The 25,505-nt window shown below is 34.7% G+C and overlaps 1 protein-coding gene across 3 annotated transcripts in view; it reads right to left on the reverse strand.

The window, feature by feature from the left end:
• Positions 1-25,505, reverse strand: part of TMTC3 (transmembrane O-mannosyltransferase targeting cadherins 3) — a gene marked incomplete at its 5' end in the record, with an annotated part of 173,164 nt that overhangs the window by 146,586 nt on the left and 1,073 nt on the right. For 2 of the 3 annotated variants that reach the window (XM_082418911.1, XM_082418909.1), the window contains 5 exons: positions 1,670-1,842; positions 2,304-2,419; positions 7,403-7,502; positions 8,855-9,073; positions 11,391-11,624. In XM_082418911.1, the coding sequence (XP_082275037.1) occupies positions 1,670-1,842; positions 2,304-2,419; positions 7,403-7,502; positions 8,855-9,073; positions 11,391-11,624 (842 nt within the window). Of the gene's footprint in view, positions 1-1,669; positions 1,843-2,303; positions 2,420-7,402; positions 7,503-8,854; positions 9,074-11,390; positions 11,625-25,505 lie in introns of those variants that run through there. The other variant, XM_082418910.1, reaches the window with a different exon arrangement.

Genomic DNA, 25,505 nt, shown 5'->3' on the forward strand with positions numbered 1-25,505 from the left:
TAAACTAAACTTATTATGGTAATCATTTGTCTGTGTGTGTGTGTGTATAAAACCATTATATTGTACACCTAAAATTATTACAATGCTATATGTCAATTATGTCTCAATTAAAAAAATATAAGAGAAACAATGATAAAGAGAAACAATGATAAAGAGAAACTATTAAAAGCAGGCATAGAAAAAAAAAGATACTACATGCAGAAGCATAAAGATAAGGATAAGAAGATTTCCCATTTAAAATAACACAAGCCAAAGAATACAGAGCAACATTTTTATATTACTGAATGAAAAACAGTCAATGTAGAATTCTACACTCAGGGGAAATATTCTTCAGAAATGAAGGTAAAATAAAGATTTTTTAATATACAAAAGCTTAAAGAATTCATCACCAGCAGTCCTACATGTCAAGAAATGTCAAAGGAAGTCCTTCAGTCACAAGGAAAAATGGTGCCAGATGAAAATCTTGATCTAACAAAGAAATGAAGAACACTAGAAATGGTAACTCTATGGGGTAACATAAAAGAATTTTTAAATTTAAATCTCTTCCAAAGATAATTGTTGAAAGCAAAAGTTAACAATGTATTGTCAGATTTACAATGTATACTCAATAAAAATGTATGTAAATAGCACAAAGGCTAAGTTCTTATTTATAATAAGTTTATATATTTATATAAAAACTTATTTATTGTATATATGATATTTGTACTATATATGCTGACATTTATACTATATACACTTGCAATTATAATATGCCTTTAAGATAAACTGTGATAAGCAAAGGACATAAACAAAAAACCCTAAAGCAATCACTTAAAATACACAGCAAAGATATACAGCTAATAAGCCAACAAGGAGCTAAGAACGGAGTATTACAATATACTCAATTCAAAAGAAGAGAGAGAGAAAAAAAGGGAACAAAGAACAGACAAGACAGAGAGAAAACGATTAGCAAGATGGTAGATTTACAACAAACTATCAACAGTTGAACCCCCCATTTAAAAGACAGATTATCTGACCAAACAAAAAAGGAAGACCCAACTATATGCAGCCTACAAGAAATCTACTTTAAATAATAAGGATATAGATAGATTTAAAAAGTAAAAGATAAACCATGTAACACTAACAAAAGATAGCTGTAGTGGTTACATTAATATAAGGCAAAATGAATGTCTTAGTAAAGACTACTACTGCAGATGAAGCTCATTTAATAATGATAAAGGGATCAATTCATCAAGAGGACATCACCATCCTAAACACTGATATACTTTATAATAGAGCTTTAAAGTACATGAAGCAAAAACTGATAGAACTGCAAGGCAAAATAGACCAATCTACAGCTATAGTCAGCGATTTCAACATCCTTCTCTCAATAATTAATAAAACAAGTAGACAAAACTCACTAAGGATACAGAAGACTTAACACTTAACCAATTTTGGGGGGGTCATTATCTTGACTGTGATGTTTTCATGAGTGTACATGTATGTCAAAACCTATTAATTTGTACATTTTATATATATACAGGTTTTAAAAAAGTATTAATTATACCTCAATAAAGCTGTTAAAAAACCTCAATGTAAATCAAAGACTTTCTGGAACATTTACAATCACTTAAAATGCAAAGTTTAAAAAAAAAAGATGGAAGAAAACAAAAGAACCAGAATATCATACCTGGTGAATACTGGAAGTTGGGATTGAATAACCTGGACTCTAATCACAACAAGTAATAGTGTACTGAACATCAAAGCAATGAGTTTTATTAGTGTCTGCAGCATAGAAAATGGAATACTACCCTTTCCGCGAAGAAACTGCCCAGCAGTAGTACATAATAATGGCAAAGTATACTAGAAAAGGAAAAAAATGTTTAAGTAACAAATAGCAATTTACTGTAATTTTTCAACAATTATCATACTTTCTAAATGCAAGATTAAATAAAAATTGACCATAATTATAAAATCAACATGGAGCAAATGGTGGAGCTGATAATGAATAAAACTGAGCCCAATAATCTTATCCAATAATTAATTATACTGTACAGTATTACTGTGTGCTTTCCCAAGTTGCTTAATGGTTTCATTATTGAAACTTAAAAAGCTGTTCTTAAAAAACTGAAGGTATAATATAAAATGTTAAGTAATTTTCAGTGGGTATGAAGGCAAAACATGCTTGTTTCTTGCAAATTTTTAGTAATCATAATTGGTAAACAGACCAATTTATATAATAATACATTTAGAAAATAAGTTTATTATAATCTGATTCAAATAGGATAAAAGACAGCAACAAGGAAATTTAGATTTCTCCTTACCCCCTGGGCAATAAATACTTCATACACACAGCAAATTCCCACAACTGTTATTCCCTGCTCTTTACACAGTGTTGCAACAGCCACTAAAAACACTGTCAACGCGATAGGAGTCCACACTGCAATTTAAGAACAGAAAAATATAAAACCACACAAAACAATTTTATAATACCATAAAAGGATATTTTAAGTTAGACAACTATTAGACATTACTGAAAAAGTTTACTTGTGATTCTATATTCACCTTTGTTATTTTCCACTGACATACCTCATATTTTAAAACATATTTAAATGCTGTAATTTTTGCTTTATTTATTAAAAAAATCAAGATATATAATTTGAACTAAAAAATTTTTGTGGACAGGAAAATTATCTAACCAAATGCTAACATTTAAAAACAAAGGTAGAGTGTCCAATCTGAAGAGAAACTTACAGGGTTGAGTGTGTAATTAATGAACTATCAATTTGAAATGAAGATAAATACCTGAAATTATCATAGAGGTACCTATATACTTTATTATATCTGTGAGTAATTAAAAAAAACTTGGAAGTGAAAACTACTGGGCAAACTACAGTACCATTCTTACTAAAAAACGACTATAAAAACTAAAACATGTTAGCAATAAGCATTTAAATCAATACTATTCTTTAAAAAATTTGTAACAGAATATTCACAAGTTCTATTTAAGTGGAAAACCTACTTCATCAATTTTAAGTAAATGTCTACTACTTAGTAGTAATTTGATTAAAGAACCATGAATTGTGAGAGTAAATCTGGATCTTCTACTAACTTGCTCTGTGATTTTGGGCAACTTTTCTGAGCTTTAGTTTTCTTATTGGAAAATATGATTTCTAATTCTTTTCCAGTTTATGAAATATATGGTACTTTGATTGTGTGACCTCAGTTTTTATTAACAACATTAATCAAAGTAAACTCAAATAACTGACTTAAATCCAGGTATAAATAAGAACAGAATTCATGAATCTAATACATTTTTCTTTTATCACTGGGCTTAACATAGAAACATCTGTTTTTGAAATCATTTTCAATTTTAAAATACTCTATAGACTAACATTACCGAAAGGAAAAACAACTAAAAAAAAAAAATGAGAACACTATTGGAAATACTAAGTATTGATATAATAGTATTCCTTCCTCAAAAAAGTATCTCATATTCTAGTTAGGCCTAAACCATCAATATTAATGTAACAGATTATATCAAGGGTTGAACTATCCTGCTAAAGTCACCAAGAAATTCACAGAGCAAAGAAATTAGTAGATGATTATTTACAAAACAAGTTGAACCTAAGTTGGACCTTGAAGGATATACAGGACATGAAAGAATTGGGAAAGGGGTATGTACGAATAAAGGAATAGAGGAGGGAATAAGCTTGGCAAATGAATGATACAGATGATACAAAATGGTATGCCTGAATGGGTATGCACACATTAAAAACTAGTGGGAAACAATGGCCTTGAAAGTAGGTATATTAAACAGTTTATATAACCAGTTTAGCATATTTCATTGCATTTCAATCACCTTATGGGATATGAGGGCGGGTGCAATCGTACTCATTTTTAAGATGAGGAAAGAATTTTGGAGGTTTAAAAAGAGTAATGCACAATAAGGAGACCATGAATTTAACTTGGTTCTTCTGATACTAAATTCAGAGCTTCTCACTAATTTGTATTTTCACTCCAAGGAAGAGAAATCAAACAGATGCTTTCAAGATGCTGGATTCAATCTAAGCAACTAATAGTTCTAATAAAGGCAAACGTTTTGCTGAAACCAGTCACTTCAGTTCTTTGGTGACTAAATTACTTTATGAACATATACACTTTGATTTTTATAATCAGGTCTCTGTGGCTAAAGTTACCATGTGTGATTTTGTCCACAACAAGTACCCCTGCTAAATAAGTTGACACTGAAAAAAAAATACATGTATAAGTGTAGAATCAATTTCAATCATCAAAATCTATTCCAATTTCAAAATATAGGTTTCCAAGCTGACTCTACATGTGTAAAGATACATACCTTCAGTAATCATATATTTAAATAGTTATTTTAAGTATTTACTGCATTTGTAGGGGAGAGAGATAACAATAAATAAATACGTTTTGTCAAATGGTGACCTCAGTATTATAGAGAAAAACAGAAAGTGAAGGGAAATAAAACGGAGGGGGGAAGATGAGTGGTGCTACTGATAACATTTGAGCAGAAACCTAAAGTAATGAAAAATCAAGTGCAAAGGGCCTAAGATGAATGATGCTTGTGAAAAGGGTATGGGACACGAATAACCCAGAATTTAAAGTAATTAAATAATTACAAATTGAAAATCTTTGCATAGGACAAATACCTTAGATAGAATGGAGAATACAAAGATGATGACAAAACTGTTTGTGGTCTCAAGAGTGAAATAATGTAATGTGGCATACAAAATATCATAGGGGAAAAGAGGACAGAGAGAGGTCCCGAGCAAGTTTCAGTATGTTTTCAATTAGAATTTAAAATATATTACATTCATTCACCTAATCATTTCCTAAACAAATATATAATGAACACCCACTGTATACAGGAACCATTCTAGGAAATGGAGATAAGAAAGTGAGAGAAAGTTACCTACTCTAATGAAGGTTATATTCTATTGTAAGAGAACAATCAATGGGTTAAAAAACATTATGTATTTTTAGATTAAAAATGAGTCTTACGAGAAATGTAGGTTAAAGGGATAGAAAGTAACATGATTTGGTTTTTGTTTTGGTCAAGTGGTAAACTAGCATGACCTGTTGACCTGTTGGCCCCTTTCCCCAAAATCAAGCCTAGAAAGATTAAGTGAGAGGAAAATATGGCTTCTAAGATATTAAAAACAAAAAAAGAGAGAGAAATTCCTGGGCATTGAAGGTTATCTTAAACATGTATGCTTGCATGGGTGTTACAAGGGACTACATCTAAAGCAGAAGAATGAGAAAATTTTTTTTAAACTTTTTTCCTAGCCAATCCTGACTGCCCTGGGTAAATCCTTATTTGCGCCTTTACTGTAGAAATCTGCAGCTCCCGTAGGTTGTGGGTGTTCCAGGGATTAAATGAGAATACTTCAGAAGCCCTGCTGGGATAAGGAGTAAGATTTTTTTTAAAGGTACAAAATGACCAACCACTCTTCAGCAGTTTCTTCCACCCACAGACCTTCCAAGTAAATGCAGGGCGGTGGAAGACTGGCCTGTTCTTAATGCTGATTCTCTTTAAGAGACTAGAGCAGGTGGTTGGTAGAATGGCAACAATAGTGATCAACAGTGGCCCTGGGGAACCTGGAGATCTCCACCCTGGATTTTAATGAGTCACCACATGGACAGAGTGGTGCTGGTCTTTCTCTTTATTATACACAGCGGTTGATAACTTTCAGAGAACATGTGGCCTGAGCTCATAAGCCAAAATAAGTAGATACCTGAAGGGTACCACAGTTATAAAAGAGAGAGCACAAACATAACAACAACATACATGACTAATTAAGAATTAATCGAAAAGACTAAGAATTTAAAATAAGTAATTCTAAAGGAAATAAGGAAAGATACTGGAGTTATAAAGAGTAAGAAATCATTAAAAAGGACCAAGTAAAATTATTAAGGATCAAAAATATAATAAAATGAAAGGCTATTTTAGTTAGAATGAAGAAGTTCTCTAAGAGGGAGACCGTTGAGCTGAGGCCTGATGATGTAAAGAATATAAATGAAACAACTATGTGAAGCTCTAAAGGAAGAAAATTCAAGAAAGAGGGTACAGCAAGTATAAAGGCCAGTGCTTCACCTGTTTAAGAGTAGCAAGAAGGTCTGCTTGGCTATAGTGAAGTGACTAGGGCAAAACTGCAGGAGACATGTTTAGAGAGATAGGCTGGAGCCTGATCATGGTCTTGAAGTTCACAGTATTTTCTAAGTTTATCATTCATGTTTTGCTTAGGATGGTATTTAAAGACGATATTAGTTTGCAATTCTATATTAGCTACTGAACTACCTCTCACTGCATTACAGGCAACAGGAAAAATAGGGACACTGCTTCCTATGAGCCAGGTACTGCTTTAAATCCCTTAACATGCTTAACTCAACTAATCCTTCTCAACAGGTAGGGACTATTATTATCTACATTTTATAAAGAAACTAAAGCACAGAGAGGTTATGTAATCTGACCAACATAGTAAATGGAGCTACTAAATGGTGGACCTGAAATGTGAAACCAGACTCCAGAGTCCATGCTTTTAACTACTATGTTATACTGAACTCAAAACTGTTTTAAGAAGGCATTGTGCATAGCAGCAAGAGGGAAACCTACTCATATTACAAATCTAAGAAGCTGTTTAGCTAAATTGCTTATCTCTTGAAACTTTGTTTTCATACATACAAAATTAAGCTCCTTATCATCAGTGCCTTGGGTTTATAGTGAGAAAATTCTCCAAGAACATAGAAAAAAAACTCAGCATTAAATTTTAAGATTAACCAAGTACAGGTTAAGGTCATAATGCACTTCACATTATGTGCCCTTTCATGCCCATTGGGCCCACACTCTTAAAAAATCATTTTTATTGCCTGGAATTTGTTTTCTGACATCATTAGGGCTAATGGGTTAATGTATACAAAGCATTTTCCAGGGTAGGCTACATGGAGGGGACTCAATAAATAGTTGAACTATGATCAACACATAATAAAAGTTATACTCTAACAGGCTTTTAACTTTGTCTAAACAATACAATTCATAGCCTTCACATGTGTTATTTATAGAAAGACAACTGAAGTATTGGTACTTTAATCATTTACAGGTAACAGCAAATGGAACTAAGAATGATCCTAAAACTCTTATATTTTGGGAAATTTTTAAAAATTAGATCAAATAGAAACTGTTAGTCATGATAAAATATAAACTACAAACAGTAATTTTTAATATTGACAATGTCACATACTTTTCTTATGTCCATAGATGCTAAAGTACAATAGCATGATATATAAAGATAAATACCAAAAATGGCACATGTTTTATAAGAACCACTTGAAGTAAACAGAAATTACCTGATCGAGTTTTATAGCTAAAGTAAAAAGTTAAATGTTAGACATTTACCTATGGAATTATCTGGTCCTTTTGATTTGGTAAATGACAAAAATGCAGCTAGAAAAAAGATAGATGACAAAAGTTCTGCTCTTCCTACAACACCTGTTACCTAGAAAGGGAAGGAGAGGGGTTCATATTAATGAAAAGCATCTTGAAAATTTAACTATAATATAATTGCAACAGCAGTTTAATTAGAAATTAAACTGCCATAACTTTTCAAGTGCACATTTCTGTTTTTTTAAGCATTCTTTGAGTGCCCTCATGTGGTGAATTTGTATGTCTTCAATAAAAGTAAATTTATCAGTGACTGTAACAGTTCTTTTATTATTCTGATGTAATTATAGACTCAGAGGAAGTCGCAAAAATAGTATAGAGAAGTCCTATTTACCCTTTACCCAGCTTCCTCTAATGGTAACATCTTACACAATTATAGTACACTATCTAGATGTAGTTCTTACATGTTTTCTTAAAATACAAGTGTTCTTAAAATACAAAAATATAATAAACTCAATACATTATAGCTCACAAATAAACCTGCAAACTAAAATTTAAAAAGACAATAAACTTTAAAACGTCCTTTTAAATTCAAAAAATTTAAATATAAAGCCCCAAAATCCCTTTAAAGTATTCTGAACTCACTATAAAACTTAAACAACCTATTATTTTTGTAGATGTATAGAAAAATGTTCAGCTAGACACCAAAAGTTTCAAGATACTGGGAGAGACACACAACTCCCCTCCAACACACACACACACACACACACCACACTCACACACATATACAGACACAAGACACACACACCCCGGCAGAGTTTAAGCATACAGACTATTGTTTAAAATTGAAAGCCTGTAACAAAGCAACTGAATAGAGTCCTCTTTGCTCTGCTGAGAGGCAATTTTGGAGTCTCAAGATTACCAAGAAAAATACAGTTATAGTTTGTGAATGTGCTGGTGATGAGCATATTGGCAATAGGAGAGACAGCTCACAATTTTTAAACACATGGCAATAGACAATAAGAAATTACTGAGCATCATCATTTGTTAGGATATCTGTCCATGTTTGCATGTATTTTGATAAATTTTCATCCCTTACTTAAGTTTCTCTTATTATTTTCTGTCCTTTGAAACAAAAAAAATGCCAAGTTGACAAATATTTAAAATCTTTATTCATAAAAAAATTAGCAAAGAAAGTTACTGTATTCATTTATATTTTACATCACTAAAGTTGAGTGATTACATCTTATGTTCTTGAATAAATGTTTGTTTCAAAATTTGTTTTAAAAAATTTTACATAGTAGCAAAGTTAGACTCTACACTAGTAAGTTAAGACACTGTACCAATAGGAGTCTTCAAATACTTGGATTAAAGTCATGGTTAATTTTTTTTTTTCCTTAAAAATATATACCATTATAGACATGTGGAGGAATAATGCAAAAAACATCAATTTATAGTTTTACTTACTGCTTCTGTGTGTATTGGGTGCACTGCAAAAAGTAAAGAAGCAATCACACTACTCCGGTTATCCAGAAAGAGTTTGCAGACTTTAAGAAATATCACACTAACCACAGCATGAAAAATCATATTTAGGAGATGATATGACATAGGTTTCAGTTCACTAAACCAATAATTTAAGCGAAATGTCAATACTGTTAAGGGACGGTAAGACTTGTGGCTTCTCTCCTAAAAGGAAAAAACAACCATCAATCATTGATTATTAAAGTATCTTGGTCCTTCTGGGTACATAAACTAGTCACTGCTTTTACTACATTTGGCTGAGAAATAACAGTAAAATAATGAAATGCCCCAAGAATAATACAAACATAAAAGATAGCTTTATGTGGTTTTTTTGTGTGTTTTCCTATTTCCTTTGTACAAAAACAAGGCAATTTCATCTCTGATAGTATAGTAGTCCAAGAATTAACAGTAAAAGAAGACCTAACTACTAATTCCTCTTCAATACACAGATTTTAAGAAGTAGGACAATAGTGATATTAATCAAGTTGTAGCACAGGATTTCTCTCCAAAGCCCGCTACCCAAACTATTACCAATATAAGCATTCATGGAACTGCTGGCTAGGTCTTCAAAAGAAAACATAAGAACAGAATGCTTACCCAGTGCAGTTTAAACAATGATGACTCAAAAAGGTACCATCTAGTTGTCTTTTGAAAAAATACCTCCATAATGTATAAAACTGAATATATTAAACCAAACATACTACATAGAGAGTAATACAAGAGCAAAAACTTTCTTAGAGAATAGATACCTTTGTTATTGTAGTCTCTATTAGCAATAAATCAAATTCTATGTGAGGTACTGAATTTCTTTATAAACTAAAAGTTACATTTAACAGGAAATATTTTTACTCTAAGACAAAATCAAACCAGATTTAGGAATAAAACACACAAGTTAAAAAGATATAAAATATTATCCTATTTATTTTTTGTAATTTTTTATAAAGGCATCCACACTCACCTTCTTTGCTCTCCTACCTCTTACCATATTTTGCTTTAACTCTGGTATACAGCTATAGACTTAAGCCGGCTCATCCCCAATAGGGAACATTAGGAAGCACAAGAAACAAACATTTCCCATTTTGAAATTAAAAGCATTTTAATATCTCTGTCTGTATTGACTATACACAACATGAGTGCTATCTACCTAGAATGCATTTTCCTGCTTGGCTAATTCCTGTACATCCTTCGAATTTCACCTCAAGCATACAAAACTGTTTTTAAAGGCAATGTATCGAACTGAAATGACTTGTAACAGAAAGCAGAAAAATGTTGTAGAAACCTTTTGGTTTCAAACCTTTTAGGTCAAAATCTAATGACATGATTAAAATCAAAATAGATATTAGCATAAATTGGGGGAATGGACACATATTTCTAAGAGTCTCTGGGGATAAAGGGTATGGGCAGAGGGGAAGAAATTATCTAGAAAATAATATATGTTATAATAGGACCATATTTTCCCCTTGTTATCAAAAGACTTATTTCTTCTAAAGGCTAGAATTGGGTGAGAATAGGAAAGGTTGCAGAAAAATAAATAACCTGCTTATTTAATAAGAAAAAATAATTGTTTGTGACTAGAGGAATGAAAGATTCCATACCCCTCCTTGAGAAGCTTCCAGATTTGGAGAAGGCGGAAAGGGGCCAAGAATGACAAATGACAAAAAGTGTTACATGTTATGTTTCCAACAACTATGTGCTACGTACTACAGACAGATTAATTAATTAATCCTCAAGGTATTATTCTTTTATAGATCAGGAAAATGCCTCAGTCATCTAAAAGCTGTGTTCACACCTATTTCACACAGGTTTTACATGATAGAACTAAAATTAGAATCTAATCTATATGATCCCAAGCTAACAAAGATTTAATCCCAAACAGTTTAACACTGACCTTCAAAATAAAGTTACTGGCAAAGTAAAAATATCTCCATAAACATGAACTAAACTTTTGGGTTCTCAATATAAAATCAAATTAAGTATTAGGTAGAAGATATGGCACAAATTAAAATTTTTAATAAATCATTTCTTTCTGTAGAAAAATAGGCAATATGTATACTTAGCATTTTTACCCTTAAAGTCTAATCTATTTATATTGAAGTTACATATATTTTTAAATGGTTAAATACCACAAGCAGTCATCTGTTCTGCCTGACTCATAAGAGAGAAAAAAGAGAAATAAAGTCAGTTAGATTTGTGTTACGCCTACTGTTCTAACACATTTGGTTTTTACACACATATATTATTTTTAGAGAGATTAAGCCAAGGTATAAAACCAAGGAAAGAATCAAGTACTATAAAAAATATGATCACATTTTCAACTTCCTATTTAATTTATTACAAACATGTTATGTCTTGTATAAAATTCTTGAGGAAAATAATCCATAATTACTATGATGATGGCAATGCAATGTTGATAAAAAATTAGGAGTACTAAACTACCAGAATAATTTAAAATCTGAGATACATATAAGTAATATATACTTACTTCAGACATAGGGGTTCCCCAGAAATCATTCTGAAATAAAGTTTTTAAAGGTGTAGATGGATGCACGTCTTTATTATCCAGTATTGCTGACACATCATCAAAAACAAAACCACAAAAGAGGCTGTTCCAATAGCAAGCAGCAACTACGCCTATTATTAAGGTTACTTCTTTGAGGTTAATATCAGCCATCTTTTCCACAAGCATCTGTGGACAAAATCTGGGGGGGAAAATCATGAAGATAAAATGAAATAAGCAACATTTTTTTCTCCGATAAGTACAGTTTTAATAGAAGAATAAGTAAAATAAAGATAGAATGCTAATTCTCACAGAGAATTAATTCTTTAAATCTCAGTTCAAATGCCATCCACTTAAGGAGTATTAGCTGACCACCTCTCCATATTCCTAACCTAAAACAGAATTAATTGCTCTTTCATATGTGTTTTCATACCTCTAATACAGCCTTTTATCACATCACTCAATCTTTAAACCTATCTCTTTAGCTAACTAGATAGTGAACTCCTTATCAACTGTCACAGGTCAGGTCACCTGGGCAACAAATACATATAAGATATGTATAAAAAAAAATACATATAAGATATCTAAAAAAAAACCTGGCATGATGTGCTCCAGCAGTATCTAAATGAATCCTTGTGGGAAAACAAATACATACGTAAAAAGACACTGATCATGGGTTTTCTGAAATGTAGATAAAGCTGTTTTAGTACCTTATGAATATAAAGATCAACTATTACCTAAATCAGGAGTCCAAACTTGTAGCCTGAAGCCCTGTTCAGCTTGATCAAAAGCCTTTTAAAAATATTTGTCTTACATGCCTTTATGCTAACTGTATACTAGCCAGTTTAACTACTGTTCCTTTATCTTTTACTCGGATTGAGTTATTTGATGGACTTATGTTATCTGATTGGCCCCTGGGGCATAGGAGTAGTTTATGAAACAGATATAAACTATGGTTTTTCTCCTTCCCATTGCAACAAAAGCTTTTAATCTAGAGACTTCATACAAGACAATTCATAACTAAGTCATTGCTTTAGAAAAGATTCAGTGAGGGAATGTTTATAGAGTAAAAAGAACTATATGAACTGGAGGATACTGGAGAATCAACCCTACTATAAAAATAAGGTTTGAAGGTATACTCTAAAAAAACAAGCTGATGAGATACTTTTCTAGCTTGAGTAGTGTCATTAGTGTCACTTTAGTGTTATCACTTGTGGAGGGAAGAATAATGGTCCCCCAAATATGTAAATCATCTGAACCTGTGAATATGTTACCTTACAGAGCAAAAGAAACTTCACAAGTGTGATTAAATTGAGGATTTTGAGATGAGGAAATTATCCTGGATTTTCTTGGGTGGGCCAATTCAATGATAAGAGACCTCACAAGTGAATGAGGGAGGCAGGAGACTTGAAAAAGCAGAGGTCAGAGTGATATGATGGCTGGCTGTGGGCCACAAGCCAAGGATTGACAGCAGCCTCTAGAAGCTGGAAAAGACAAAGAAACACATGCTTCATTCGAGCTTCTAAAAGGACCACAGCCCTACTGACGTCTCAATTTTAGTCTAGTGAGATCCATTTTGGACTTCTGACTTCCAGAACTGTAAAATAATAAATTTGCTATTTTAAGCTACTACATTTGTGTTAATTTGTTATAGGAGCAATAGGAAATTAATACATCACTCACAGAGCCAGAAGATCTGGAACCAGAGATATATCTGCAGGAATATTCTGGTCAGACCAGAGAAGAATAGGGTAGAGACCTTAAATCAGATCAGATATGAGCTGTATAAGAATATATATATATATATATATATATATATATATATATATATATATATATATATATATATATATATATAAACACCTATGGGAAGGTATTGAAGTTTCTTTAGAATGAGACAGAAAAATTTCAGAATACATTAGGCTTTTAAAAGAAACGTTAAACTGAAACCAACAAATCAGAAAGGAAATTAGCTGTACCTTTTGAAGAAGTCTAGTTTTCAATTAACAGAAAAATTACCTAAGAGTTTATCTTGAATCCAGAAGAAATTTAGCATCTCTAAATGGTATGGTCTTGTACACATTATTATCATAAAAAAGTTGATGGTGTGTGTTTAAAGATTGGAGAGATCTGGCTCAACTCCTTCTCAACCACAGTAAAATGACAGTCAATATTTTTTAAAAAAGGAAGGCTATAAATTCACAATGATAAAGACAATTGGAGAGGAGACCACAGCACATTTTGGAAGCTGGAAAGGTAAAATGTTTAATAAGTGACTCAATAGAGATCAGGAAAGTGAATCCTTAGCTGAAGGGGGAAAAGCTGAAAAGTTTTCTGCACTCCTGCCAGCATCATCTCAAAAACTGATACCAAGGATCTCAGGAAGTAGGGCTAGGAATAGATGGACTTCCCGGGTGGGACAGTGGCTAAGAATACGCCTGCCAACGCAGGGGACATGGGTTCGACCCCTGGTCTGGGAAGATCCCACATGCTGCGGAGCAACTAAGCCTGTGTGCCACAACTACTGAGCCCTTGTGCTGCAACTACTGAAGCCTGCGTGCCTAGAGCCCACGCTCCGCAACAAGAGAAGCCACCGCGATGAGAAGCCCATGCACTGTAACGAAGAGTAGCCCTCGCTACTCTTCTTAGTATAGTTTTAGACCCCCCAGTTATCTTCTACCAGTTGAAAACAGAATGTTATTAAAATTTTATGACATTGGAAACAAAGAGAGGGTACTAAAAACTTCCAGAAAGAAATAATGCAGGTTCCATACCAAAGGTTAGGAATCCAAATAAATCACTTTTTTTTTACCAACAATGTTAGAAGCTGGGGGGGTGGGGGTGGGGTGAAATTCAGAAAACAAAAAGGGAATAATGATTCAAATTTCTGATGGATAATAATTTCCACCATAAAATTCTATATTAATAAACCCAAGTTTGCCAAGTAGAAAGTAGATTAAAAATACTTTAAAACATTCAAGGTCTCAAAAATGTACCTCTAATGTTTTTCTTCTCAGGAAACTAATAGAAGAGATACCCCAATAACATAAGGAAGTATACTAAGAAACGTAAAGATAGGAAAATCAGGAGATAAGGGATGCAACACAGAACTATAGCCATGCAACCAGGTCTACTACCCAGGCAACAATTAGATAGGTCAGCACATTCCTGAATGACAGTCCCAAGAAGATATAACTGACAGAACACCTGATGTGTTTAAACACAGCATAAAGAACTATTTTCCCTTTAAACTGTGTGTGTGTAATTGTAATTCAGAAAAACAAAACAAGTCAGGATATCCACCATCGGGGAGTGAAAATCAAGTCTTGTGTATGGGTTCAGAAACCTCTCAGGTTGGGGTGACAAACTGCTGTTTGATTAAATGTTCTCACAAAAAGAAACTTTAAAATTAATAGAGGAAAAAAAAAGTAAATTAAAACTATGGTTTTAATACTTTGAAATTATATTTGGGAATAAGATGTATTTGATTTTTAAACTACTCATAATGCTTAAGAGTATTTACAGCAGACAGCAGAAGCGAGAAGAACTACAATCCTGCAGCCTGTGGAACAAAAACCACATTCACAGAAAGATAGACAAGATGAAAAGGCTGAGGGCTATGTACCAGATGAAGGAACAAGATAAAACCCCAGAAAAACAACTAAATGAAATAGAGATAGGCAATCTTCCAGAAAAAGAATTCAGAATAATGATAGTGAAGAGGATCCAGGACCTCGGAAAAAGAATGGAAGCAAAGATTGAGAAGATGCAAGAAATGTTTCACCAAGATCTCGAAGAATTAAAGAACAAACAAACAGATGAACAATACAATAAATGAAATGAAAAATACACTAGAAGGAATCAATAGCAGAATAACTGAGGCAGAAGAACAGATAAGTGACCTGGAAGACAGAATGGTGGAATTCACTGCTGCAGAACAGAAAAAAGAAAAAGGAATGAAAAGAAATGAAGACAGCCTAAGAGACCTCTGGGACAACATTAAACGCAACAACATTCGCATTATAGGGGTCCCAGAAGGAGAAGAGAGAGAGAAAGGACAAGAGAAAATATTTGAAGAGATTATAATAGAAAACTTCCCTAACATGGGAAAGGAAAGAGCCACCCAAGTCCAGGAAGCGCAGAGAGTCCCATACAGGATAAACTCAAGGAGAAACATGCCGAAACACACAGTAATCAAATTGGCAAAAATTAAAGACAAAGAAAAATTATTGAAAGCAGCAAGGGAAAAACGACAAATAACATACAAGGGAACTCCCATAAGGTTACCAGCTGATTTCTCAGCAGAAACTTGACAAGCCAGAAGGGAGTGGCATGATATACTTAAAGTGATGAAAGGGAAGTACCTACAACCAAGATTACTCTACCCTTCAAGGATCTCATTCAGACGGGCAAATCAAAAGCTTTACAGACAAGCAAAAGCTAAGAGAATTCAGCACCACCAAACCAGCTCTACAACAAATGCTAAAGGAACTTCTCTAAGTGGGAAACACAAGAGAAGGAAAGGACCTACAAAAACAAACCCCCAAAATTAAGAAAATGGTAATAGGAACATACATATCAATAATTACCTTAAACGTGAATGGATTAAATGCTCCAACCAAAAGACACAGGCTTGCTGAATGGATACAAAAACAAGACTCATATACACGTTGTCTACAAGAGACCCACCTCAGACCTAGGGACACATACAGACTGAAAGTGAGGGGATGGAAAAAGATATTCCATGCAAATGGAAATCAAAAGAAAGCTGGAGTAGCAATACTCGTATCAGATAAAATAGACTTTAAAATAAAGAATGTTACAAGAGACAAGGAAGGACACTACGTAATGATCAAGGGATCAATCCAAGAAGAAGATATAACAATTAGAAATATATATGCACCCAACATAGGAGCACCTCAATACATAAGGCAACTGCTAACAGCTATGAAAGAAGAAATCGACAGTAACACAATAATAGTGGGGGACTTTAACACCTCACTTACACCAATGGACAGATCATCCAAAAAAAAATTAATAAGGAAACACAAGCTTTAAATGACACAATAGACCAGTTAGATTTAATTGATATTTATAGGACATTCCATCCAAAAACAGCAGATTATACTTTCTTCTCAAGTGCACACGGAACATTCTCCAGAATACATCACATTTTGGGTCACAAATCAAGCCTCAGTAAATTTAAGAAAATTGAAATCATACCAAGCATCTTTTCTGACCACAACTCTATGAGATTAGAAATGAATTACAGGGAAAAAAACGTAGAAAACACAAACACATGGAGGCTAAACAATACGTTACTAAATAACCAAGAGATCACTGAAGAAATCAAAGAGGAAATCAAAAAGTACCTAGAGAAAAATGACAATGAAAACACGATGTTTCCAAAACCTATGGAATACAGCAAAAGCAGTTCTAAGAGGGAAGTTTATAGCTATACAAGCCTACCTCAAGGAACAAGAAAAATCTCAAATAAACAATCTAACGTTACACCTAAAGGAACTAGAGAAAGAAGAACAAACAAAACCCAAAGTTAGTAGAAGGAAAGAAATCATAAAGACCAGAGCAGAAATCAATGAAATAGAAACAAAGAAAACAATGGCAAAGATCAATAAAACTAAAAGCTGGTTCTTTGAGAAGATAAACAAAATTGATAAGCCATTAGCCAGACTCATCAAGAAAAAGAGAGAGAGGACTCAAATCAATAAAATTAGAAATGAAAAAGGAGAAGTTACAACAGACATCGCAGAAATACAAAGCATCCTAAGAAACTACTACAAGCAACTCTATGCCAATAAAATGGACAACCTGGAAGAAATGGACAAGTTCTTAGAAAGGTATAACCTTCCAAGACTGAACCAGGAAGACACAGAAAATATGAACAGACCAATCACAAGTAATGAAATTGAAACTGTGATCAAAAATCTTCTAACAAACAAAAGTCCAGGACCAGATGGCTTCACAGGTGAATTCTATCAAACATTTAGAGAAGAGCTAACACCCATCCTTCTCAAACTCTTCCAAAAATTGCAGAGGAAGGAAAACTCCCAAACTCATTCTATGAGGCCACCATTACCCTGATACCAAAACCAGACAAAGATACTACAAAAAAAGAATATTATAGACCAATATCACTGATGAATATAGATGCAAAAATCCTCAACAAAATACTAGCAAACAGAATCCAACAACACATTAAAAGGATCATACACCATGATCAAGTGGGATTTATCCCAGAGATGCAAGGATTCTTCAATATACGCAAATCAATCAATGTGATATACCATATTAACAAATTGAAGAAGAAAAACCATATGATCATCTCAATAGATGCAGAAAAAGCTTTTGACAAAATTCAACACCCATTTATGATAAAAACTCTCCACAAAGTGGGCATAGAGGGAATCTACTTCAACATAATACAGGCCATATATGACAAACCCACAGCAAACATCATTCTCAATGGTGAAAAACTGAAAGCATTTCCTCTAAGATCAGGAACAAGACAAGGATGTCCACTCTCACCACTGTTATTCAACATAGTTTTGGAAGTCCTAGCCACAGCAATCAGAGAAGAAAAAGAAATAAAAGGAAAAAAAAAAGAGTAACATACACTTGAGATTCTGATATATTAGCTTCAAAACTGTAATTTGAAATACAATGTTATATAATAATATATATAACATACATAATATTAAATTATTGACCATGCAATTTTTGGATTTAAGACTTTTAGTTGAAAAATATTAAGAATTTAGACAAGTTTACAAATAAATATTGAAATTTTTATAAGACCTTGGGAGTTGCTACAGTTTTAAGTTTAGTTTAGTAGCTTTATAAAAGTTGTTTGAGAAAGTTTTGCTTGTTAAGTTAGGCATCTGAACTCCTGGAATAAAATGAATATACTAAAACTATAAATGCAGTTTTAAATTCAGGCAACTTAACTAAGTTTTAAATGTAGCTGCTTAAGGGTATTCAGTCCTTTCAATTATTATTTATTTGTTATATGTTAAAAAGGGACATGTTACTTTATAAACAGAATAAGATCTGTAGATTGAATTTAAAGGCTTAAAGAACACAAGGTTATAAAATGTTACTTAAAGATACTCGGACTGATCTCATGATTTCTAAATACAATTAGGTAATAAAAAGTTATGCAGTCACTTTAAGTTGCAAAGCAAATTCATTCAGTAATTGAAATGCTCAACTCCAACATAATAATCAAGACCCTGAACTCGATTTAACTTTTGGGGATTGTCCTCTGCTCTAGGCTTGGAATCACTGCGTAGGAGAAGCGTGTTGTTATGGAATGAGGATATGGTTTATTCTTCTCTTTCTTTACCTACATTCTTGTTAAACATAATTTTTGAGCACTATAGTGTTAGAGCAGAATGGAGAGAGAAGAAAGGAAGGAAAGCAAAAGAGCTTACTTGACCAGTATATTCAAGATAAATCTCTTACAGGTGTTTGAGGGTTCTTTGGGGACAAACCCCACATCATTAGGGACTGTCACCTGAAATTCCCTTTATGTCTACTTCCACCTTGGAAACCGGTGGTATCCAGCTTTTCTTTGCTGGGTCCCTTTGCAACCACCACCCCTACTTCCAAGCTCTACTCTCACAAGTGGCTTTTTGGGGCAGAACTTCAGATGAGTCCACAATTGAGCTCATGAGCATGCACTAAAACTAGCTCTCTCCCTTTCTCTCATTATTAAGCTCCCTGGGGTAATATTTTAAAATTCTATTTTCTTGGCCCTTTATAAACTTGGTATGGGTGAGGTGTTTAAGCAGCACCAAGTGGATTTATCAATGGGGTGCTAATCTTCACTGAGTGGATGGCATCGCAAAATGCTTACCGTTCATGACTACCACCATTATGGTTAGTTTTATGTGTCAGCTTGCCTAGGCTATAGTAGTATTCAAACACTAATCTAGGTGTTGTGCTGAAGGTATTTTGTAGATGTGGTTAACACCTATAGTCTGATGATTTTAAGTAAAGAAGATTATATTCCATAATGTGGATGGAACTCATCCAATCAGTTGAATCACCTTAAAAGCAAAATTGAAGTTTCCCTGAGAAGAAACTCTACCTCATGACTGCATTATCAGGTCCTGCTGAAGAGTTTCTAGCCTGCCAGCCTACCCTACGGATTTTGGATTCACCAGTTCCAAAATCCTCTAAGTCCCTCCTTTCATATAAATGTCTTTATTTGATATATATTTGATATATGCTTAGTTATCTGGTTTGATTAAAGCTGGATATCTAAAGGGTGGGGGGGGGGGTCTCAGCTTGGAAAGCTAGCCTCTGCTACTTGCGGTCATATCCTTCAATAGGTAGCCTAAACTTCTTTAAATGGTGTCGTCAGGAGAGCCGGAGGGCAAATCCCAACGGACAAGCACTTTTCAAGTCTCTGCTTACCGCGTATTTTTTACTATCAGTCAAGCAAGGTAAACCCAGAAGCAATGTGGGAGAGGTTATAAAGAGTCAAGACAATACTACTTTTGAAGATTCTCCACGAAAGCATATTATGAGAGAAAGGGAGAGAGAGCGCTACTTTTCATGCATGTCATGAGCTTAGTTGTGGAGTCATCTTAGGTTTTGTCCAAAAAAAAACCACCTGCAAGGGAAGAGGTTAGGGGAAAGGGAGAGGGTTACATAAGGACACAGATAGAGGGCAGCATAATTCACTGGGGGCCACTATTGTAACAATGTAACACATCGCTGTTAAATGTTAGTTGTGAGAATGCTATAGACTGTATGTTTGTGTCCTCTCAAAATTCATGTTAAATCCTAATGCCTAATGTAATGTCATTTGGAGGTAGGGGGCCTTGGGGAGGTGATCAGGTCATGAGGGTGGAGCCCTCATGAATGGGATTAATGCCCGTATATAAGAGATCTGAGAGAGATCCCTTGCCCCCTCTGCCATGTGACGACACAGTGAAAAGATGCCCACTACGAACCAGCTCCTCACTAGACATTGAATCTCCTGATGCCTTGATCTGAGACTTCCCAGTCTTCAGAACTGTGAGAAATAAATTCCTATTGTTTATAAACCACCTAATCTAGGGTATCGTGTTAGAGCAGAAAAACAGACTAAGAAAGGGAACTTCCAGTTCTTTTTCTAGGCACAGAAGCATATTCACCCAGATGCACATAGTTTGAGCAGATGGAATGACTGATTTATGTTTGCTTACCAAAATGGGATGTCACCACATATGTGCAAAGAATCCAAATGCAATTGAAGACCACTCATGAGCACATTACAGGCATACAAAACAATATAATTCCTTCAACAAAATTGTACTGAATGCTCACTTTTCCTAATACTTCCACAGTACAATTATGGAAAAAACAAGCCTATAGAAAAATTTTATATGAAATCTGGGAATATTTAGTCTGGAAAGGATAGTCTTCTCAGCTCAATAATTTCATGATTATATCTTTTTCAATAAGTAAAACTTTGGCTTGCATAGTTTGCGAAGTCTGTATTCACACTGACTCCTACTAATCTTTCCAGTCTCCTCATGTTGGGAGAAGACAAGTGTCTGCTTGCTGCACACTGATTCCTCTCCACGAGAACAAGGCAAAACAAAACATTTTCTGTACACAGTGGAGACTAAATTTCTCACGGCCATGCTTTATGTTAGAAGCTGGAAAAGTAAGTTACCATTCATTTTCTTGATAAGACAGCATAAAAAGAATGGAGATTAACATTTGGAATATAGGTTGAATGGTACATAGAACAGAGGTAGCAATTATAAAAGGCAAGTCTTTTTTTTTTAACATCTTTCCTGTAGTATTATTGCTTTACAATGGTGTATTAGTTTCTGCTGTATCACAAAGTGAATCAGCTACTCGTATACATATATCCCCATATCCTCTCCTCTTGCACCTCCCTCCCACCCTCCCTATCCCACCCCTCTAGGTGGTCACAAAGCACCGAGCTGATCTCCCTGTGCTATGCGGCTGCTTCCCACTAGCTATCTATTTTACATTTGGTAGTGTATATATGTCCATGCCACTCTCTCACTTCGTCCCAGCTTACCCTTCCCCCTCCCCCGTGTCCTCAAGTCCATCCTCTATGTCTGTGTCTTTATTCCTGTCCTGTCCCTAGGTTCTTCAGAACCTTTTTTTTTTTTTTTTTTAAGATTCCATATATATGTGTTAGCATACGGTGTGTTTTTCTCTTTCTGACTTACTTCACTCTGTATGACAGACTCTAGGTCCATCCACCTCACTACAAATAACTCAATATCGTTCCTTTTTATGGCTGAGTAATATTCCATTGTATATATGTGCCACATCTTCTTTATCCATTCATCTGTTGATGGACACTTAGGTTGCTTCCATGTCCTGGCTATTGTAAATAGAGCTGCAATGAACATTTTGGTACATGACTCTTTTTGAATTATGCTTTTCTCTGGGTATATGCCCAGTAGTGGGATTGCTGGGTCGGATGGTAGTTCTATTTTTAGTTTTTTAAGGAACCTCCACACTGTTCTCCATAGTGGCTGTACCGATTTACATTCCCACCAACAGTGTAAGAGGGTTCCCTTTTCTCCACACCCTCTCCAGCATTTATTGTTTGTAGACTTTTAAAAGGCAAGTCTTTCTTGTGAAGTGATTTTGGTCAGATAAAACTGCTCATAAAACAACAGAGATTAAAGGCAGATTCAGGCAAGCGTTCCTGTAGTAAAGCCATTTATAAAATTGTCAGATAATTTCCCTTGGTGAAAACTGAATGATTCAGAAAACTTCACGAAAAATAATAGTGGGTTTTAGTGATTTTCCTCAAAATTATATATAGTGAGCAACTGAACTACAACTTGAGTTAAGTTTCTTGGTTCAGGGCTTCCCTGGTGGCGCAGTGGTTGAGAGTCTGCCTGCTAGTGCAGGGGATGCGGGCTCGCGCCCTGGTCTGGGAAGATCCCACATGCCGCGGAATAAGTAGACCCGTGAGCCACAACTGCTGAGCCTGCGCATCTGGAGCCTGTGCTCCGCAACAAGAGAGGCCACGACGGTGAGAGGACCGCGCACCGCAATGAAGAGTGGCCCCCACTTGCCGCAACTAGAGAAAGCCCTCGCACAGAAACGAAGACCCAACACAGCAATCAATCAATCAATAAATAAATCTTTAAAAAAAAATTTCTTGGTTCACAGTTAGGTACAAATATATTTTAGTGCATTACAGCCTAGACCCTAGCTAACTTGTTTCCTACTGCATCCCTGGTGTCTAGCACAGTGTATAAGCCCAAAAATATTGTTAGAATGAGTAAAGTAATAAAATTTAAGCAAGATTTTGCACTTAGTCGGGACTGTAATTGAGACCTGGCTTACAATCTTAGCTTCATTAATTATTATGAAATTGCTTAGGTTCTCAGAACCTGTTTTCACTTCAGAAAAATGAGAATAAAACTTGCCATTACGCCAGGTACCTTCAGTTCCTGAGACTATAAATGTGAATAAGAAGGTGAAGGAAGTAAGGGTAGAACAGACCAACACAGACAAAATGAAACTAATAAATAAATAAATAGAAAATAACAGTTGTAATGAATGAAAAAACAAGGAGAAAAATAAGGTGTTGCAATAAAAATAACAGATTACTACTACAAAAATAAATATGCAATTTTAAGCATAGTAAATGACATAATATGTGCTCCAGAAACATTAGCTTTCATCTCTGCCTTCCCCTGCTAAATTATGAATTAAAAACACTGAATGTGGGAATTCCCTGGTGGTCCAGTGATTAGGACTTCACATGCTCAGAGCCGAGGGCGTGGGTTCGATCCCTGGTGGGGGAACTAAGATCCCACAAGTCGTGCAGTGTAGTCAAAAAACAAACAAACAAACACTGAACATGAAGAATATCTAATTTAAATTCTTGAGTAATCAAAGTTACATAATTAGAATATGATGATATTTAATATAGATTGTAAGACTGAAGAATAAGCACTTTACAAGTACTGGTTCCCAGCATGCCTGAGAAGGCAATATAGCAGTTATGAACATATCCTTTAGCCAGAAAGATTCACGTTCCATCATACTATTTAAGTTTGAGCAGAGTATTTAACCTTTCCAAACTCTGCTTTCTTAACTTAGTTGGAAAATGAGGACAAATTAAGCAGCTATTTCATTGGATTGTTATGAAGATTAAATAACGAAAAAGCTATAGTAATCAAAATACTTTGCAGCTAGCATAAAAACAAACACGCAGATCAATAGAACAGAATAGGGAGGCGAGAAATAAACAAAGGAACCAAGAATATACAATGGGGAAAGAATAATCTCTTTAATAAATAGTGTTGGGAAAACTGGAGAACCACATGCAAAAGAATAAACTGAACCCTTATTTTATACCACTCACAAAAATCAACTCAAAGTGGATTAAAGAATTGAACGTAAGACCTAAAACCATAAACCTCCTGGTAGAAAACAAGGGGGTAAGCTCCCTGACACTGGTCTTGGCAATGATTTTTTGGATTTGAAACCAAAAGTAAAGGCAACAAAAACAAAAATAAATAAGTGGGCCTATGTCAAACTAAAAAGCTTCTGCACAAAAAAGGAAACCAACAAAATGAAAAGGCAACCTATGGAATGAGGGGCAATATTTGCAAAAATATATATATGGAACAGGTTAATATCCAAAATATATAAAGAACTCTTACAACTGAATAGCAAAAAAAAAAAAAAAAAAAAAAAAAAATCTGATTGGGCATCCCTGGTGGCGCAGTGGTTGAGAATCTGTCTGCTAATGCAGGGGACACGGGTTCGAGCCCTGGTCTGGGAAGATCCCACATGCCGCGGAGCAACTAGGCCCGTGAGTCACAACTACTGAGCCTGCGCGTCTGGAGCCTGTGCCCAGCAACAAGAGAGGCCACGATAGTGAGAGGCCCGCGCACCGCAATGAAGAGTGGCCCCCCACTTGCTGCAACTAGAGAAAGCCCTCGCACAGAAACGAAGACCCAACACAGCCAAAAATAAATAAATAAATAAATAAATTTTAAAAAATAAAATAAAATTACTCTAGGCATGTAATTCTAAAGTTTAAAAAACAAAATCTGATTAAAAAATGGGCACAGGAACTTCTTCCCAAGAAGACACGTAATGGCCGACAGGTACATGAAAAGGTGCTCACCATCACTAATCATCAGTGAAATGCAAATCAAAATTACAATGAGATTATCAATTACTTTACACCTGCTAAGAATGGCCATCATCAAAAAGAGATAACAAGCATTGGCAGCAAGGATGTGGAGAAAAGGAAACACTTGTGCACTGTTGGTGGGAACGTAAATTGATGCAGCCATCACAGAAAACAGTATGGGGTTCCTCAAAAAATTAAAAACAGAACTATCATACTATCCAGCAATTCCACTTCTGGGTATATATCCGAAGAAAACAAAATCACTACTCTGAAGTGATATTCATTCAGCATTATTTACAATAGCCAACCCATAGAAACAACCTAAGTGTAAATCGATGGATGAAAGGATAAAGAAAATGTAGTATATACACACAATGGAGTATTATTCAGCCACAAAAAAGAAATCTTACCATTTGTAACACCATGACAACACGGAAGGACCATGAGGGCATTACACTAAGTGAAATGCCATACAGAGAAGGACAAATACTGTGTGATCTCGTTTATATGTGGGATCTAAGAAAACCGAATTCATAGAAACAAACAGATCAGTCAACAGGTACAAACTTTCATTTAAAAGATATATAATTTCTGGGGACATAATGTACAGCATGGTTTAAAAAAACGTTAATGGGGCTTCCCTGGTGGCACAGTGGTTGAGAATCTGCCTGCCAATGCAGGGGACACGGGTTCGAGCCCTGGTCTGGGAAGATCCCACATGCCGCGGAGCGACTAGGCCCGTGAGCCACAACTGCTGAGCCTGCGCGTCTGGAGCCTGTGCTCCGCAACAAGAGACGCCGCGATAGTGAGAGGTCCGCACACCGCGATGAAGAGTGGCCCCCACTTGCCGCAACTAGAGAAAGCCCTCGCACAGAAACGAAGACCCAACATATCCATAAATAAGTAAATAAATAAATAAATAATTTTAAAAAAAA

This window comes from Balaenoptera physalus (assembly GCF_965194825.1).
Source record: "Balaenoptera physalus genome assembly, chromosome: 13".
Classification (NCBI taxonomy): domain Eukaryota; kingdom Metazoa; phylum Chordata; class Mammalia; order Artiodactyla; family Balaenopteridae; genus Balaenoptera; species Balaenoptera physalus.